Source organism: Dipodomys spectabilis, unplaced genomic scaffold (genome assembly GCF_019054845.1).
Source record: "Dipodomys spectabilis isolate Male_0828 unplaced genomic scaffold, ASM1905484v1 ptg000145l, whole genome shotgun sequence".
NCBI classification, from domain to species: domain Eukaryota; kingdom Metazoa; phylum Chordata; class Mammalia; order Rodentia; family Heteromyidae; genus Dipodomys; species Dipodomys spectabilis.
In genome coordinates this window covers 3,105,029-3,123,516 of record NW_024870822.1, presented here as the reverse complement: position 1 = coordinate 3,123,516, position 18,488 = coordinate 3,105,029, and the positions used below count along the sequence as shown (strand labels likewise).

Below are 18,488 nucleotides of genomic sequence, written 5' to 3'. Positions count from 1 at the left end.
GCCAGTCTTCACTTTTCCAAACTCCTCTGTGGCAGTTAGCCTCAGAGAGCTGAAGACCCCTGCCCGAGGTCACATAGCTAGTGAGGAGTGGTCATCTATCTGAAGTAATCTGAGCTTCCCCTGGTTTTCCTCCCTCTCCCTCTCCCCACCCCACTCCTCCTGTCCCCATCCGATAGAGTTACTTATAGTCACTTATTTGCCTTAGGGATGATATGCAGTTTTGTGGGTAGTGTTCCTACCTGACTTAGTAGTTTGGGTTCTGGTTTTCTTTTTTTTTTTTTCTTTTTGCCAGTCCTGGGACTTGAACTCAGGGCCTGGGCACTGTCCCTGAGTTTCTTTTTTTCTCAAGGCTAGCACTCTACCACTTGAGCCACAGGGCCACTTGTGGCTTTTTCTATTTATGTGGCACTGAGGAATCGAGCCCAGGGCTTCATGCATGATAGGTAAGTACTCTACCACTAAGCCACATTCCCAGCCCAAAGGTTCTGGTTTTCTGATTAAGGTTGGTGGCATGGCAAGGTGGGAATAATATGGGGAATTAGCCAACATTGGTCCAGATCATTATACTGTTAATTAGCTGTGTGACCTCGGCTAGATTCCTTACCTCCTCTGTCTTTGAGTGGCATTTTGTGAAGGTAGAGTACATTCTCCTGGCACTGAGTCAGGCTGGAAGCTGGAGCCTTATTGACTATCATCTTCTCTTTCTTCTGAAGCAGTGAGCTGCGGGGCTCAGGGGTACATAAATACATGCCTATATTCGTGGAGTTTACAGAACAGCATCCATGAGGAGTACCCAGCCTGCTGGTTCAGTTGTTGGGGAGCCTGAGTTCCAACGGGTCCTGGATTTCTCCTTACCTCAGAGGCCTTGGGTAAGGCCTTCCCTCCACCCGAGGCCCTGTGTGTCTAGTCATTTTCTGGCTTGTAGCAGGTAACAGCTGGCTATGCCTGCCTTTCCTCCTAGGCCACTTTCACCATGGCCTCTTGTAGCCTTCTCTGTGGTCCTGGGAGAAATCTCTTTGCTCTCTTCCCAAGTGGAAGTAGAGGAGAACCTGTACTCCCCACAGCCTATCAGGACGAGACTCAAGACCGGAGCAGAATTTGGAGGGAAGGGGGAGTCCAAGGCAGCTCTTTGCTTGTGCTTGTGGCACCAAGCTGGAGCTGTGGCACTGTGGTCAGCATACACCCTTTAGGCTGGGCCATACCCAGCTGGCTTGGAACTGGAGGGCTTGGGGGGAGCCCTAGCTGAGAAGGGGAGGTACATGAGATCTATCCCCCCCTTCCCCACTTTCTCGAGAAGGCAGAAGGTCAATGCCTGGGACAAGGAACTTTGTTTCCCTGGGCCAGCACCACAGAGTGGGAGTTGCTCATCATCTCAAGTTTAAGATCCTTGTAAAGGGAGTTAATATCCTGTAATTACATGAACTTCACAGGGCCTTTTAAGGAAGGGTGGTGAAATGCATCCTGTCTTAACAGCGACCTTTCCTGGCAAGGAAATCCCTCTGCCCAGATAATGATAGCAATCTGAGAGGACCCATGGCTGCATTTTATCTCTGGGGCCTAGATCTTCCTGAATTTGATAGCACTTGGGAAGTTATTGAGACTTCTCTGAAGCTTAACAGGCTTATTTACAACTTACTCAGCGCTTGCTGAGCATATGTAGTAATTATTCACTCATTCTGAGCATGGGGTGACGGGGCAGAGGGTGTGTATGAAGACATGGTAGATCAGTTCGCTCCCCTTAAAGAAATAATTGGACTGGGAACACATACCTGTAGTGCTGTTACTCCAGAGGGCAGAAAGAGGAGTATCTCGGACTGAGGTCAGTCAGGGCAAAACAAAATAAAAGCAGAAGGACTGGGGGTGGGTCTAGTGGTAGAGTATCTACTTAGCACACATGAGGCCCTAAATTCAATCCCCAGTTCTGGGACAAACCGTTTCTCTTTTGGCCCTCAGTATCGCCAGTCTGTCATCACTCTGCCTGTTGGTGCAGACAGCCACCAGCACCTCAGCCCAGAGGAGAGAAAGAGGTGCTTCTGAAGGGAGGTAACTAGTCTTGGGATCTGCCATCCTTGCTGGCCATGTCCTCTGACCTCATTTTTGCTCCTCTGCAGTCCTGTGAAATTAGTACTGGAAATACTTGAGGACTTTCGACACACAACTAAAATTGTGTGTCCAAAGTCACACAATTGAGGAATGGCCAAGTTAAGACATGAACCTATGTTCCCTCCAAAGCCACTGTCTTTTTAATTTGGTTTAATTGTAAAGATGCTGTACAGTTCCATGAGTAAGGTAATGAGTACATTTCTTGTCGAGCATTGTTACCCCTTCTCTGTTGTTCTCCCACTCAAAGCCACTGTCTTTAACTAAGAAGTCATAAAATACCCTGTGGTCTGCCAGAAGGAACTGTACTCTTGAGTCAACTCTACAAGGGTACTTGGATTTAGATAAACAAAGGGCCTGAGGAAGGGAAATCTGGGCGAGGGCTGCACTAGATGGGATCTGAGGCCTGGGGAAAGCCAATGAGCTGGACAGGAAGCGGTGCCCGGGGCAGGACCTGCAGACAGGCAGATGGTCCCAAGGGCCCCATCACTTCCTGCCTGTGTCTCTTGCCTGGAGTGTGTGGTGCAAAAGAAATTGGAATCATTTCCCATGGACTAGAGGTTCTGTGGAGGGCAGGGCCTAGGCCTTAGAACCATTGGATCTATCTGTCTGTCTGTCTATCTATCTATCTATCTATCTATCTATCTTATGAGCAGTTAATTCATAGGAAGCACTCATTCACTCCTGGAGGAGTGAATGAACTACTCCAAATGGAATGAGCCAATGGCAGGGACATGAGACCTTGGTTCATCCCTGTTAGGGATGGGGCGGGGTGGGGTGGGGGATTCCTTAAAGAAGAGTTGCTATTCAATGTACATACTACAAAATTAAGAAAAGTGAAGACAAGGTTGGGTTGGGGGGGCATGAGAATGTTGAAAAGGATAACACCGATCAAGATGCTTTGTATACATAAACTGTTAAATGGCACCTAGGTACAACTACTTAAGGATAACACAAAACTAAAAAACAAAGGAGAAGAGGTGCTGATGCTTTGGGACAGATTGACTAATCCACACATGAGGACAGAACGCACTGTGGAAAGTCTTTGGTACCAGGACTAGGACCTCCTGTGGTCTCCTTGAGGCAGTTCTTAGAAAGCTGTGTTTTAGGGCTGGGGATGTAGCTCAGTGGTAGTGTGCTTGCCTACCATGCTTGAGGCTCTGGATTTGAGTCCAAGCACTACCAAAAAAAAATTGCCTAAGTCACAACACCAGGACACAAGGGTGTATAGAACCTAGCAGTGCTCAAAGTGATGTGTGTGTATCAAGCATAGCTTAGAGGTCAACGTTTTTTGTAAGACTGGCTTCTACTTGGCCAATTGGTCACTACTTTCTCAATCCGGGATCCTCACAGTTAAAACCAAAAAGAAGCCAGGCTTCAGTGGCCCATGCCTGCAAGCCTAGCTACTCAAGAGATTGAGATCTGAGAAGAGTGGTTCAAAGCCAGACCAGGCAGACACATCTTTGAGACTCTTATTTCCACTTAACCAGCAAAAAGCCAGAAGTCAAGGTGTGGCTCAAGTGGTAGAGTGACAACCTTGAGTGAAAAAGGTAAGGGACAGCTCCCAGGCCCTGAGTTCAAGCATTGGTACAAGCACAGACACAGAGAGAGACGGGGGTGGGGCTCGTGAGAACTTGCAAAAGGGAGCCCAAGATGAAGCTGTTTTTAAGAGAGTTTGGTTAGAGAGTTCCAGCAACTTTCTTTATCATGTGACCTCTTTAGTCCAGGAGTTCTCAATAACAGCTTCCTTCTCTTTTTCAGGTGTTGGTTGAGTGTGTGGTTTTAAGAAAGCCTCAGGACCAGGAAGGGGCCCTGGGAGGAGGCCTTTCTGGGAGCCCCTGGAACGTCTGGTCCTAGAAGTGAAGCTAAACCACCACCTGGACTTATGACCCGTGGCCTGACTCCTACGCTGCCCATCGAGTTCCACAAGATGGGCTCCTTCCGCAGGCCCAGGCCGAGATTCATGAGCTCCCCAGTGCTCAGTGACCTGCCCCGATTTCAGGCCACTCGACAGGCCCTGCAGTTGAGCTCCAACTCAGCCTGGAACAGGTAAAGGAATGGATGGGGGGGAGGGGGTGGGCAGGAGGGCTTGTCACAGCCAGGCAGGGCCAGGGGACATCTGGAGACTGGTTGAGTGGCTATGCCTACTGCTTCTTGGCTCTCTACTCTGGAAGTCTGTGATGATTGGGACAAATGAAAGTAACGTTTCCCCTTTTCTCCCCCTCCCCCCCTTAACATCTGCGTGTCCATTCACTTTCTGTATTCAGAGGGAGACATTACCCCACTGGATCATCATAGTCAGCGAACCAGCCTGGGATACCTGGGTTGGAATGGCCAGTTAGAGTTTTTGCCTTGTAGCCCCTCCTTAGACACTGAGCATCCAAAAGTGAGGTCGTGTAACAGACCTCAATCAATCTGCTTCCCCTCTGGGAAGACTAGACGTGGGGTTGTGAGGAATTCAGTCAAGTAATCTGAACTACAGATGCATGACCCCTGTGAGCCACATGGCTTTGGGAACTCTTGAGAGTATCTGATCTTGCACACCATACCTAGGGTTGACTGAGTCAGTGCTGTCTCACTGTAGGTAACTCGTTTCAAATCTATGCAGGTCCTCTTTGGATTAATTAAATGCATCACGCTTTTAAAGCATTACAGAATTCTGTATGTTCTCATGGAGTTTGTTGATAAATAAGCATAAAGGACCACTCTTTTCTCTCCCCATCAGGGGAGAGAGGACCTAGATGTTTTAAGCAGATCCTTGTTCTTTATAAAAGAACAGCATGGCCGGGTGTTGGTGGCTCATGCTTGTAATTCTAGCTACTCAAGAGTTCAAAGCCAGCCTGGACAAGAAAGTCTATGAGTGTTATCTCCAAAATCAGAAAACCGGAAGTGGTGCTGTGGATTTAAGTGGTAGAACACTAGACTTGAGGAAAAGAGGTCAGGGACAGCACTCAAGCCTGGAGTTCAAGCCCCATGACTAACAACAAAAAAGAGCACCCTGGGCATGCACAAGATTATAACCTGCTCTCTTGTTGATATTTGTGTTGGAGTCCCTAAGAATGATGAGTGAGGCCCAAACTGTGGTCCCTCGAAGGACTCTACCCATTTACCTCCCCAGGTAGGAATGGATAAGGCAAGGATCCTCTCCCACAGGACATCTTATTAGAAAGGCAAGGAATGATTGTGTCTAGTACCCCAGGACACAAGCAGCTCTGGAAAGACAGACTATGGCCTCCCAGCTGAAAAACCCAGATAGGGGCAAGCCCTGCTTGCTGGGCGAATTTCCTTACACTCTCTCAGGACAGTGGTACTGGCCACAAAGTTTCCTGAAAGCTGATCAGCCGCCTGCCTTTGATCAGGGCTGCCAACCAGACGAGGCTAGATGAGGGCAGAAGTCCAGGTGGTTGGCAGGGGAGTTCTGTGTTGTGTTTATGCCATGAATTTTCTGGCCCTTCCATCTACCTTCACCCCAAGCTGTTCGTGGAAACAGCTTAGGGAAGGCTGATGGTCTAGCCAAGGCTTGTTTCCCTTGCAGTGTCCAGACAGCTGTGATCAACGTTTTCAAAGGGGGAGGCTTGCAAAGCAATGAGCTCTTCACGTTGAATGAAAACATCAGGTATGTGACCAGGCAGGTCAGCACGTGTCTCCTGTGGAGACTTACATTTTGAGGCTCTATTTTATTTTCCTGCTTGTTTCTTCTGTTGTCCATTATGTTGCTCTGATATCTATTGAGGTTTTTATTTGTTCATTTGCTTTTTTCCGCCAGTCCTAAGGATTGAACTCAGGACCTGGGCACTGTCCCTGAGCATTTTTTGCTCAAGGCTAGTGCTCTACCACTTAAGCCATAACACCTACTTCTGGCTTTTTGGTGGTTAATTAAAGATAAGAGTCTCATGGACTTTCCAGCCTGGGCTGGCTTTGAACCATGATCCTTAGTTCTCAGTCTCCTGCCAAGCCAGGATGACAGGCCTAGTCACCAGCGCTTGGTGCTGATTCCATTTTGAGATAGTTAGCTAGATTTCTGGCTCAGACTTAGTTTATCTGTGTATTATTTATATAATATGTTTTGAGGGGCATGGAAGAGTAGAGGATTGCTGTCACTTATTTCTGCAAACATTTATTGTGCTCTACTTGATGGTTAAATATCGTATTAGGGCATAGGACTTAGTGATCAGAACTAGACTGCTTGGGATTTATTGCTGTCCTTTTTAATAAGGGACTTGCCGACAGACAGTGCTTATCTCTCTGATGGCCAGGTACTGGAGAGATGGGGGAAAAAAGACAGAGGTGGACTCTACTCTCCTGGAATTTATATTTGGTCAAAGAGATAACAATTAGTCCACTAATCATTCATACAAAATATAAAAGTTCTGTGACCTAGCCAGTGCGATAGAAGTACTTTAATGTTTCTTGATCTTGTCCAAGAGGTAGGCACAACAGAGGTGATGTGTGTGCTGTGATCCAAGGGCCCATGGAGATGTAGTACATGGATAAAGAGGGCTCCATGTGGTAGAAACTGGAGGTGGAAAAGTCCTGTGGTTACAGTGAACAAGGGACTGTAAAAAAAAGGTTCGTGTGCACAAAGCACTGGAAGTTGAGTAGTGGTTGGGTTTGTGCCTCAGAGAAATGAGAGCAGAGAGTCAGGCAGGGCTCTGACTATCAGGCTGTGCTAGGAATAAGAGGATGAACCAATGCTCTCGTGGCTCTGCATACATGTCCAGTTTGGGTTTGCCAAGTGAGAAAGAACTTCAAGGCTGAAGACTGAGGCCTGGAGTGAGCAGAACAATAATTATTATTCTGCCATTATTCAGGTCCTGTTGACCCTGAGTTAAGACCTGTGTTATATAAGGTTGTATAAGGATCTCTGCTTTCATTTAAGCCTTTAGCATTCATGAGTAAACAGAATTGTGCTGAATTTCTACCTGTCTTGAATTTCATGTCACAACTACATAAATGTGGGAAAAGACAAAAGCTTACCCACCAAATGCCTCATTAGAGGGGAGGAAGATGAGATTCCAGGAATGTGTGTGATAGGGGTAAAGCTGGGTCACTTACCCCCAAGTTACTCCAAGAACAGAGGTCCCAGCCTTCCCAACAGGAGTATAAATAAATAAAACAGGGACTCAGGAATGCGCGAATTGTTCTCACTTGGCCAGAGGAATCCTCACATTGTACTTGAAAGCTCTTTGTGGGCAGCTCGGAAACACACAGGCCAGGCGTGATGTCACCAGCTCCGTGGGCCCCAGGGCTGCCAAGTGAGCCAAAGGGGCATCTCGGGGTGAAGCGCAGTCCTGGTGCCTGGAAAGAAGCTCCTGACCTTTGTGGAAAGGAGAATTATGCTGCCAGGACATGGCTCCAGTGGCAGTTCATCTTATTTCCCAAGAAGAACCGGAAATTGTGATTTTATTTTTTTAGAAATGTGAAATTTCCTGACTTTTAAATGTTGATAAATAATCCAGATTTTCCCCTAAACATTGGTGCAGGCCAACTACAACACGTCTGCAGACACAGACGGGCCATGGTGTCATGAAGACATCAAGGCTGGGAAGTGATGTGTCCTAGGCTTAACCTCCGAGCCTGGGCACTATCCCTGAGCTTTTTTGCTCAAATCTAGTGCTCTACCACTTGAACCAGAGCTCCACCGCCAGCTTTTTTGATGCTTAATTGGATGTAAGTCTCACAGGCTTGCCCTGCTGGCTTTGAACCGTTATCTTCAGATCTCAGCCTCCTGAGTAGCTAGGATTACAGGCGTGAGCCACCAATGCTTGGCTTATTTTTTTCTTTGAGTGTGAAGTGATTACACCACCGTGTTTTTATGATGGCATTCCAGATGTGCATGTATTGTATTCTTCTCAGAATAACTTTCTCTATCACTTTCTCTTTCCTCACCCTGAAACCCCTCACCCTTCAAATCAGCAGCATTCATTGAGATGATCTATGTGGTCTTTATACAGAGTTTCACTGTATTTCCAAACTATTCACTCTCCATCTTCCTTTTTGCCTCTTCCCTTCCCCTCAGCCCCCTACATAGTTCTATAGTTAGAATTATGTTGCATGAATATGCAGATATATATGTGTATATACATACATTTACATATAGGTATGTCTATATATGTACATATCCATGAACATGTATATCATTTAGGTCTTGCATTTACTTATGAGTAAAAACATGATATTTGACATTTTGAGTCCCCTGACCTTTTACTTATGTCTTTGAACCCTGGAGAGGAACTCTATGTTGTCCCTTATTAGGAATGTAACAGATCTTGAGGGTCCTGACTTTTTGACCTCATCTAAACCTAATTCCTTCCCTGAAGTTTCACCTGTAAGTACTCTCACCTTGAGAGGTAGGGCTTAGGCAGGCACTGGAATTTGGAGATAGATGGGCACAATTCAGTTCATGGTAACACCCTCACGCCCTGTACCATCTTGCGTCAGTGAGAGATTCTACATTGGTAGTACAGTTAGGCCAATGGCTCCTGATCCGTCTTTCTGCTATTATTCCTTTTATGGAGCCTATCTCTTGAATTTGCATAAATTAATTGTATGAATAGGTTTCACTGTGATACTTACACATATGCATGGAATGTGGTTTGATTGATTTCACCTGGCCTCTATTTCTCTTCCTTAATTGTCTTCCTTGTGAATCGTTTGTAGTGAGTCTCATTAAGCTATTTCCATATGCACTTTGGTCCTGTCCATCCCCATTACTTTTCTTTCTGGTGTTGGGGCACTATCAGATGCTAGTCTCAGGGGAATGACAGATGGCTGGGGCTGGAAACTGCTCAGATGTGAACTAAACCCAGACTAACTCATGACTCTCAGAAACCGGAGCTTGTTCCGCCTTTGTTTCTGTATCTTCTGCCCTTTGGCTTTGAAGAGAGTGGCTCAAGTGGAGACAGGCTTTCCCCTCATGGAAGCTTGGAGTACCACTAGGAACTGGAAGTGGGTTCCAGGCATATACATGACTTGGGCATCTCAAGGGGCATTAAACACTCTGACCCAAGTCTGCATCTACATCTGCAAGAGCCTTTCTGGAAATAAATCCAGCTGTTCCTGTTGAAGACCTAATACACTGACAGGGACATGCTGTGCTCTGGCTGGGTTCTAAAGTCCAGACATTCAGAACACTTAGGTTTTGAATTTCCTTTTGGATAGCCAGTTTGCAGAAGAGATTCATAAACTTAACAGGGCTGAAGTACGATGGTGGATAAAACAGAGGACATGGGATGGATTGTCAGAAAGAAGACATGGAAGGCTAGAAGGCCAAGTTGTTCCCAAGCTCATTGTTCAGTCAGTTGTGACAGTGCCCAGTGTGTGCTGGGTTCAGTAGAATGTTTTGACTTAAATGAGCAGCTTCTGAATTCAGAGGCCTGGGGAGCAAGACTGAACTAACTCATGGAGTTCCTTCCTTCCTTCCTTCCTTCCATCCTTCCTTCCCTGCTTCTTTCCTTCCCTCCTTCCTTCCTTCCCTCCTTCTTTTCTTCCCTCCTTCCTTCTTTCCCTCCTTTCCATTTTCCTTTCTTCCTCTGACAGTACTGGGTCTTGAACTCAAGGCCAAAGCATTCTCCCCTAGCTTTTTTGCTTAAGGCTGGTACTCTACCATTTGAGCCCCATCTCTACTTCCACCTTTTTTGTGTGGTTAATTGCAGATAAGAGTCTCACAGACTTTTCTGCCCAAGCTGGCTTCAAGCTTCAAGCTTCAGAGTTTAGTCTCCTGAGTAGCTAGGATTACAGGCCTGAGCTAATGGCTACTGATTCAATATACTCAATATTTCTTTTTCTTTTTCTTTTTCTTTGCTTTGCTTTTCCTTCCTTCCTTCCTTCCTTCCTTCCTTCCTTCCTTCCTTCCTTCCTTCCTTCCTTCCTTCCTTCCTTCCTTCCTTCCTTCCTTCCTTCCTTCTTTCCTTCCTTCCTTCCTTTCTTTCCTTCTTTCTTTCTTTCCTTCTTTTTTTCTTTCTCTCTCTTCCTTCCTTCCTTCTTTCTTTCTTTCTTCCTTTCTTTCTTTTTTTTGTCCAGTCCTGGGGCTTGAATTCATGGGCACTGTCCCTAAGCTTCTATTGCCCAAGGTTAGCACTCCACCACTTGAGCCACAGTGCTACTTCTGACTTTTTTTCTGTTTATATGGTACTGAGGAATCAAACCCAGGGCTTCATGCATGCTAGGCAAGCACTCTACCACTAAGCCACATTCCCAGCCATCAATATAATTCTTGTTGTGAATATCTAAGAACAATATGTGGTTATGTGATACACATACAGGTTAGCAATGGGTGAGTGTCCTATAGCCAGTCCTGCAGATCTATTTCTCCAGAGTTTGGGTGAGGTGAGTTCCCTGTCAACTGGCAGCTCCTGAAAGACACTTGGAACTGAAGGTTGGGTGATGTTACTTTCTTACCAGGCAGCTGTTTCTTCTTTCTACTGAGACAAGAACAAGAGGAAACGACTTTCTCGGTTCTGCAATCTCTTCAGGCCAAATGCTAATAATTTTTTTTTTGGGGGGGGCGGTGGTTGGGTTACCTAAGTCCTATGTCAAAACTTGAATCATCTTCCCTGGGTTACTTCCCCCTGGGGCCTCTTTCAAACCGTGGAGTATTTGGGAGAGGTTAATATATATAAATATTAGCTCTTGTAAAGGAAGGTCAAGAATGCAGAGGGTTTTATGTAATTGGGTCACCTAATGCAGCCATTGTAAATCTGGCCCTCCTTTTAAAAAAAATCATGTTATTCATAATGAACTCTATATTTTAGCCACCTTTGATGTAGCTGTGATGCAGAGCTTTGGATAGTTGGTGGCCAAACTGGATTTAGAGATAACTACTCCCCTACTTTCGGGATAAATCCATCAGAATAAATAATTCCATCAGAAACAGAGTCACCAATTTCTCCCCCGAATAAAAGTCAAAACACAAAGCTAGATGATGGTGGCTCATACCTATAACCCTAGCTACTCAGGAAGCTGAGATCTGAGGATCTTGATTCATAGCCTGCCTGGGCAGGAAACTTTGTGAGACCCTTATTTGCAATTAAGCACACACACAAAAAGCTGAAGTAGAATGCTAACCTTGAGCAAAAGTCTCAGGGTCAGCTCCAGGTCCAGGACAGTTCCCCAGGACACAAACAAACAAAAAGTCAAATCTCATAATCTATTGATAAGAAAACCATAAATCAGAATGTTTTCTGAAGAAACTACCAATGAAGGAAGCAGAGCTTGCACAACGTTCTATCCCTAAAGGCAAGAAAATGGCCTTCTGGAATAGACATATTCTGGCTAACTCACAACCGACAGTTGTGGCTTTCTTGAATTTCCATCTGCCTTGGCTTGGTCTGACCCTGAATTCACATCCTCTCATTTGAATTCTCTGTGGGACAGTGGTTTTAACACCCCTGTCCAGGCTCAGCCTGATTGCTTATATCTGGGGAGTAAGGCCAAGCTCAGCATGAAGGCCTGGGGCTCACAAATCCTTCCAGAATCAGGAGTGTCTGACACCAAGCAGCAGCCAACCCTTCTACTGACTTAGGTAGCTTGGAAGAGCCAGAAAAGTATGGATTTAGTCACCACCTGTGCAGTGGGTTGTTCAGGAGACTTTGCATTTTGAGTAATTGGGATGTGGACAGAGCAGAGCAGTCAGTGACGCTATTGTTCATGTATTGAATGCGTGTGTGGTGTGCTCTACTGGTCCTGGGCATATAGTGAAACACTCATTAAGGTGGTTGGCTCTTGGGAATCTTTTTTTTTTCTGGTCTCAGGGCTCAAACAACAAGGTCTCAAGCTCTTGCTTGACTTTTCCACTCAAGGCTAGTGCTCTACCACTTCAGCCACAGCTCCATTTCTGGCTTTTTTTTTTTTTTTGGTGGTTAATTGGAGATAAAAGTCTCACAGATTTTTCTACCCAGGCTGGCTTTGAACTATGATAGTCAGATCTCAGCCTCCTGAGTAGCTGGAATTATAAGCATGAGCCATGGGCACCCAGCTTAACTGTCTATGTTTTAAAGTGGCTGGTGGGAAACACTCTAATGCTGGGCTCTGTGGAGAGGATGGGCATGTAATTAGATTTAGGGGGGAAATGATACTTAAGTTGAAATATGGAGATCACAGGTAGCTGTAAAGCAGAAAGGGCAGCTGACTGCATAACTGTCTTACCACCACACATCCTGTGCTTGTGACCCCCTAGAAGAGCCTTTTCTCTGCAGATATAAGGGCTGGGTACTGAGGTTTCTGGAAGCCAGAGATGAGTTATCTGCAGTTGTTCCTGAGGCAGGAAATGTACATTTTCCTTCTTCCAACCATCCTGTTTCTGTTCTGGGGGAGGAAGGAGGTGATGTGAAGGAAAGCTTTGAGCTATTCAAGGAAAAGGGGAGCTTCTGAGAGCCATACTTGATCTCTGAGTGGACCTTGGAGGGAAATCTGTCTTTCCTTCCATCTGTCTGTTGACTGTAGTGGGATTCCAATTGGGGTAGATGAGAAGAGGAGGCTGGGTCCCGCCCATAGGCTGGTCTATGGCCAGAGTTCACCAGCCGATTAAAGCAGATGCTTGCAGATTGTGGTGTGTGCCAGGGCCCTTGCAAGGGCTGAGTGTGTGTCCCCTCTTGTGCAATCCCCAGGTCACCTCCTGTCTTACAGATAAGGAAGATCGGGCCTATGGGAGTGAAATAACTCCTCATATGCATCTCTTTAGGGAGTGCCTGAGCATGGAGTTGGCATTTTCTAGATTCAAGCTTGACGTCCCTATGTGTGAGCTCAACAGTAGATCATGAAGTAAATGGAAACATTCTTTTCCCCAAGTTAGAGAAGGACTAAAGTGACATCTGTGGTCTTGGCTGGCTCTGACTGATCTTGTCTTCTTGGTACTTTGTGCCTGTGGTTGAGAAATAGACTTGCCTTGGGACACAGGAAGATATTTAGAGGGCAGTGGTGGCTGGAAGTCTATGCAGCTGGCCCATGTCGTGTTGGGCTTAAATACTGCTCAGAAACCTGGCCATTTCCACTATAATTCTAGATTTCTAGTCTCTCTGAAAACCAGATGTGGCAGTAGTCTGGAATAGGTATTGGGAACTGAAGCCTGGCTGTTGGGTTTACAGGGATTTTCCTCAGCCCTCTCCCTTCCTGGCTTGGTGTGTGGAGACTGGGGTGCTGCTGGCTAATGGCGCTGTTCTAAGCATCTCTCATTTGCAAAGGACAGAGAATGCCTGCCCAGAGGGTGATTACGTCAAGTCCCTCTGCCCTTGCTGGTGCTGGTGCTCCTCTTTCTCAGCTGGAACCCAGCTTTGGGGTGCCTGGCTATCTCCCCTGTGCCCAGGAGTGACCGTCAGAAGTGAGATCTCTGGTCTGTGTACCAGGAAGCCTGGACAGCTGGAGGAACACCTCAGTCTGGGAGGGAAAAGGGATGAGTCAGCACAGACCAGTGAATGCTGCTCCTCTTCTTCCTATTATCACTGGGCTTCTGACTGAACTCCATGTCACTTCCCTGTGTGTCTGGGTCTCCTTCCCTTCCTATTGCTCTGTACTCCCTGCTTCCTTCTCCTTCTAGTTCCCGTGGCTCCATCTGGGGTAGATGGAGTGTTAGCAGCAGCGTTCGGTTTCCAAATGAAGCTGGGCATTGAAATGGTGTCTGGAATGTGAAACAACTCCTGTGGGAATTGCCCTCCCCACCTCTCCCCCCTCTAATCCCAGCAGCCCTTTCTTCCAGCTGTCTCCACCTTTCACCTTCCAGGCCTAGATGTCTGGCCCTGACATCTAGGCCCTTCAGGCATCTCCCCTGGATCTTTAATCCAAGGCTTAGGCAGTGCTAGGCTGGGGTTCTGGTAAGGAAGAGGAACTGAAGGATGGAGTCCGCAGAGGTGGGGTTTCAAGTCCAGCAGACTTAGGTAGAACCTTAGTGACCAATACTTGCCTAGCCTTCCCTAAGCCAGATGTTGTTCTGGGAACTTCGTGATGATTACCCTTTCAGCCATCCTTCAAAGTAGGTGTCTTCAGTCTCCTCACATCTGTGCAGGCTGTTGCTAACAATAGCTAGGAAGTGGCTGTTGGGATCCACGCTCCAGCAGCGACCTCAAGCCCACCTGCACTCAACCAGATCCTGCCCATTTCTGGGGTCAGTGTCTTGGTAAGTACTAAAAAAAATGAGGTGAGCCGGGTGCTGCTGATGGCTCCCACCTGTAATCCTAGCTACTCAGGAAGCTGAGAACTGAGGATTGAAGCCAGCCTGGGCAGAAAGTTCCGTGAGCCTTTTTATCTCCAATAAACTATCCAAAAAAGCCAGAAGTGGAGGTGTGGCTCAAGTAGTCTCTTTGGGCAAAAGAAACACAAAGATATAGTATCCAGGCCCTGAGTTCAAGCCCCAAGACTGCAACATACCTATTTAAAGAAAAAAAAAAAAAGCAGAGCTGAGACTGCTCCCTTGTCCTAATGGTTTAGGCTAAAATGCAGAAGCAACACGCTGACAGCGGTGCCTGGCGCCTAGCCAGGGCTTAGTATACTTGAACTGGAAAAAAGCCAGGCTCTGTCTGGGGAATAGATTTTTTTTTATTCTTTATTGTTTGGTTTTGTTTTCTTTTGTCTTATGTTATTTTATATTTTAGTTTGCTTATCCAGCAAGTAATTTGCCTTTCTGTTGACAGAGAAGAAATCCTAGAAACAACTGGGCCTTCTGGGCCCCTAAGCCTTAAAGGAAGTTGCGCAGCAGGTACTGGGAATCAGGACTTTCACCTTCTTTTTTTTGTATACACACACACACACACACACACACACACACACACACACACACACACACACACGTCAGGGCAGCAGAGATGCACAGGCTGAAATCAGAGCAGAACAATCCCCTCTCCTCCACTCCCACATGCAAACACACTGCAACCTGGCTCACTAATTTAATTTGTAAAGCACAAAGAGCAAGAAAAAAAAGCAGGAGGAAGAAAGCCAAAGGCTGTGGTTTGTTCTCGATGTACACACAAATGCTTGCGTGAGGATTGAAACTCAGGACCTTGCACTTGCTTAGGTCAATACTCTAACACATGATCTAAGCCCCTAGTCCCACATATATAATTTTTAAGTTTTATTCGGATAGGGTCTGATGCTAACTTTGTCCATACTAACTTCAAACCACAATCCTACACTGGCCTTCACAATAGCCTGGATTGCAAGTGTGCACCACCACACACAGCTTGTTTTAGAGAGAAAGTCTCTAATGTTTTTGCCACCTTGTCTCTGCCCCTTGAATCACTGGCATTGCAGGCATGTGATATCATACCTGACTTGATGTTTCTTCTCTTTTCTTTTTTATCTTGATTTTTGATAAGCTGCACTTAGGCACTTCATGAGAAAGCATCTCAAGCAGGAGAAAATCATGGAGCTGTTGATTTATTTCTTCTTACAGCTAGCACCATGACAGATACAAAATAGTTTGATAGTAACTTGTTATGATTCAAAGGATTATTGAGATCTTGTTCTCTATTAATTGCGCTCTCTTTCTCTCTGTTGCTTTTTTTTTAAGATAAGGGGGAACTGTCTCCTTTTTCTTCATTTCTTTTTTCAGATTTAAAATTAATGTATACTAATTGTACAAAGGTGTTTCATTGTGATATTTCTATACATGCATATACTTTTTTATTGTTGGAGTCAGTTCAAAGGCTTGAACTCAGAGCCTTGTGCATGCTAGGCAGGCACTCTACTGCTGAACCACACCTCCAGCACATGCACTGTACTTTGATAATACTCATCCCATCAGTTAGGAAGTGTGTCTCTTAGGTGGGGAAACCTTCTGAGATGGCATTATTAAGAGAGAGAAGTAGAAAGCCTCCTTTTGTCTCAGGAGCCGGGACAAGGGTAGAGTTTTTCAGAAGTATCCTTCCCCTGGAGGCCAAGTGCAAGCAGAGGAGACACAGCACGTAGAAGTGAATTTTGCCTCTGGCTCAGCTGTGGTCTGCCCACAGGCCAGCCTGGCCAGCGCTGCTCTGGCCCCTTGCCTTTGTTCTCCTTTCCTCAGCTCCTCTAGCTCTGTATGACCTAGGAGCAAAAGTTCTCAGGTCAGTACCCGAGGCAGGTCCTGAGGGGCAGGTTCCTGTGACTTTCAGGATTCTCTCCCTCCCCTGCTCCAGCCACTCCTGACTCTGTGCCTGGGCTGGGGACCCCCTCCCTTTTTTTTCTCAGCCTTCGGACCACTCCATAGTAACCTTAGCAGGGACTCCTGTTAGAATCTTTAAGGGTTTTGAATAGGACTTTATTCACATGGTTTAAAAATATTGAAGTCTATAAGAAAATGGAAGATTTCCTTTTCCTATATCCCAGAGGCCTAGCTCCTATCCTTTGCTCTTCAAGTTGAGTATTGTAATAGCCGTTGCTTATTGGGTATCTCTCCTCTCCCCTCCCCTCCCTTCCTTTCCCTTCTCCCCACCCTCCCCTTCTACCCTTCCTCTTTCCTCCCTATGTTCCTTTCTTCCTCTCCCCTTTTGTTTTCTTTGCTCCCTCCTTTTCAGTGAAAAACTGTTATTCATATGCAGTGACCCTATCTCATAACATGCTCAGATAGAAATAAGACAATATTTTCCCATTCAGGACAACATAATCCTCCTCCTCTTCCTCTTCCTTCTCCTCCTCCTCTTCCTCTTTTTCCTCCTCCTCTTCCTTCCTCCTCCTTCCTCCTCCTCCTCCCCTTCCTTCCTCCTCCTCTTCCTCCTCCTTCTTCTTTCTCCCTCTCTCCCTCCTCCCACTCTCTCTCTCTCAGCAGGATTAGGTTTGAGCTCAGTACTTGGCAGATGCTCTACACCATTTGAGACAGCCTCAGCCTAACAAAATCTTGACTTAAATGATCAGATAGGTCTTTCTATTCAAATAACTTTACATAGTAATGCCTAACTGGGTATGGTGGTGTATGACTGTAATCCCAGCATTCAAAAGACTGAGACATAATGATCTTGAGTTGGGTGCCAGTCTGGGCTACACAGAGATTTCAAGATTAGCCTGGACTAAAAACAAAGGAGGTAACAATGCTTGATAAGCAATGTACTCATTACCTTGCTCATGTGATTGTAACCCCTCTGTACAGTATTTTCACAATAAAAAACTTATTTTAAACAAACAAAAACCATAACTGTGTTATACAGAAAAGAAAAGGGCCAGTGGAGATCAGAACTGACAAATAAGTAGTTCTGTTATATCTGGTCATAATCCATCACACTAAAAGCAATTAAAGCAGGTTCTGACTTCTGTGTCTAGTTCTCCTCACTAAGAACTGGTTGTCAAGGAACCTCTTCCTGTCCTATTCATTCTGTTTCAGTTTTTATTTTTGTTTTGTCAGTCATGAGGCTTGAACTCAGGGCCTGGGTGTTGTCCCTGATCTCTTTTGCTCAAAGCTAGTGCTCTACCACTTTGAACTACAGCACCACTTCTGGTTTTCTAGTAGTTAATTGAAGATAAGAGTCTTGAGAATGTTCCTGCCCAGGCTGACTTTGAACTCAGCCTCCTGAGTAGAGACTGGGTTACTGGCATGAGCCACCAACCTACTCATTTTTATCTGTCACCATCTTGTCACTCTGATCTGCTTGTTTCTAGCCTCAGAGTCCTTTTGCTAAGTCTTTGTGACAGTAGTGGCTTCAAGTCTGCTCTTAGCTTTTGATCCTTTAGCACCTGATTCTGCCAAATGCTTCGCCTTCCTGTCACCATGCGTGGCTTACTGTAGCCCTTGCCTGCAAGGTGAGGGTGCTGCACTTACCTCACTGTGGTTATGTTTTCTGTCCTCATAGCAGTTGCAGAAACCTTCTTGGATCCTCCTGCTGGGCAGCATCGGAACACTCCCTCGGTACCACTACAGGTATCCCAGGGTGATCGCCATATCCAGCCTCAACTCATGATAATCGCAGAGGTTTAGATCCCACTTCCTTGTCTCTCTAGGAAATGGCTCTCCTTTTTAATCTTGATGGGCTTGCCTTCCCATTGATCTTCTTTCTCTTTCCTATTCTCCTGCAGCATCTTCATGAACATGGGGTTTTCTCAGCCTGGGTTCCTCAGAGTACCAATACCACAGCATGTTATTTGATCTCAGAACTATGGTTAGCTGCCCAGCATTGCGCGTCCCCAGGATATCCTCAGGAAGTTCTGCCCTAAGGAACCCTTACTAGGCCTCTTAAATTTCTCTCACAAGCTCAGCTTCTTCATTTGTGCTCTGGAGATTTCCCAGTGGCCACAGAGGAGATAGGCGTTAGGAGAGCTGTGTTTCTCCCATGGCCAGAGGCAGCCTCCGTCCATTTGTGTCTGTCCACCGGGCTTGTTTTCTGTTCTGAAGATGCTTCTATCTCTGACCTTGAATTTGTTGACCCAAAGCCAGAACTTTGAGTCAATGAATGACCCACACTCAGTCCAATAACCTTTCTTTTTGGTGGTAATAG

At 46.0% G+C, this 18,488-nt stretch overlaps 1 protein-coding gene across 1 annotated transcript in view; it reads left to right on the top strand.

Moving 5' to 3' along the window:
* The window catches only part of Prr5l (proline rich 5 like), a 75,278-nt gene that overhangs the window by 17,697 nt on the left and 39,093 nt on the right, over positions 1-18,488 (top strand). The window contains exons 2-3 of the mRNA XM_042691444.1: positions 3,862-4,149; positions 5,636-5,716. Of these exons, the coding sequence (XP_042547378.1) occupies positions 3,986-4,149; positions 5,636-5,716 (245 nt within the window). The 5' untranslated portion in view covers positions 3,862-3,985. The remainder of the gene's footprint in view (positions 1-3,861; positions 4,150-5,635; positions 5,717-18,488) is intronic.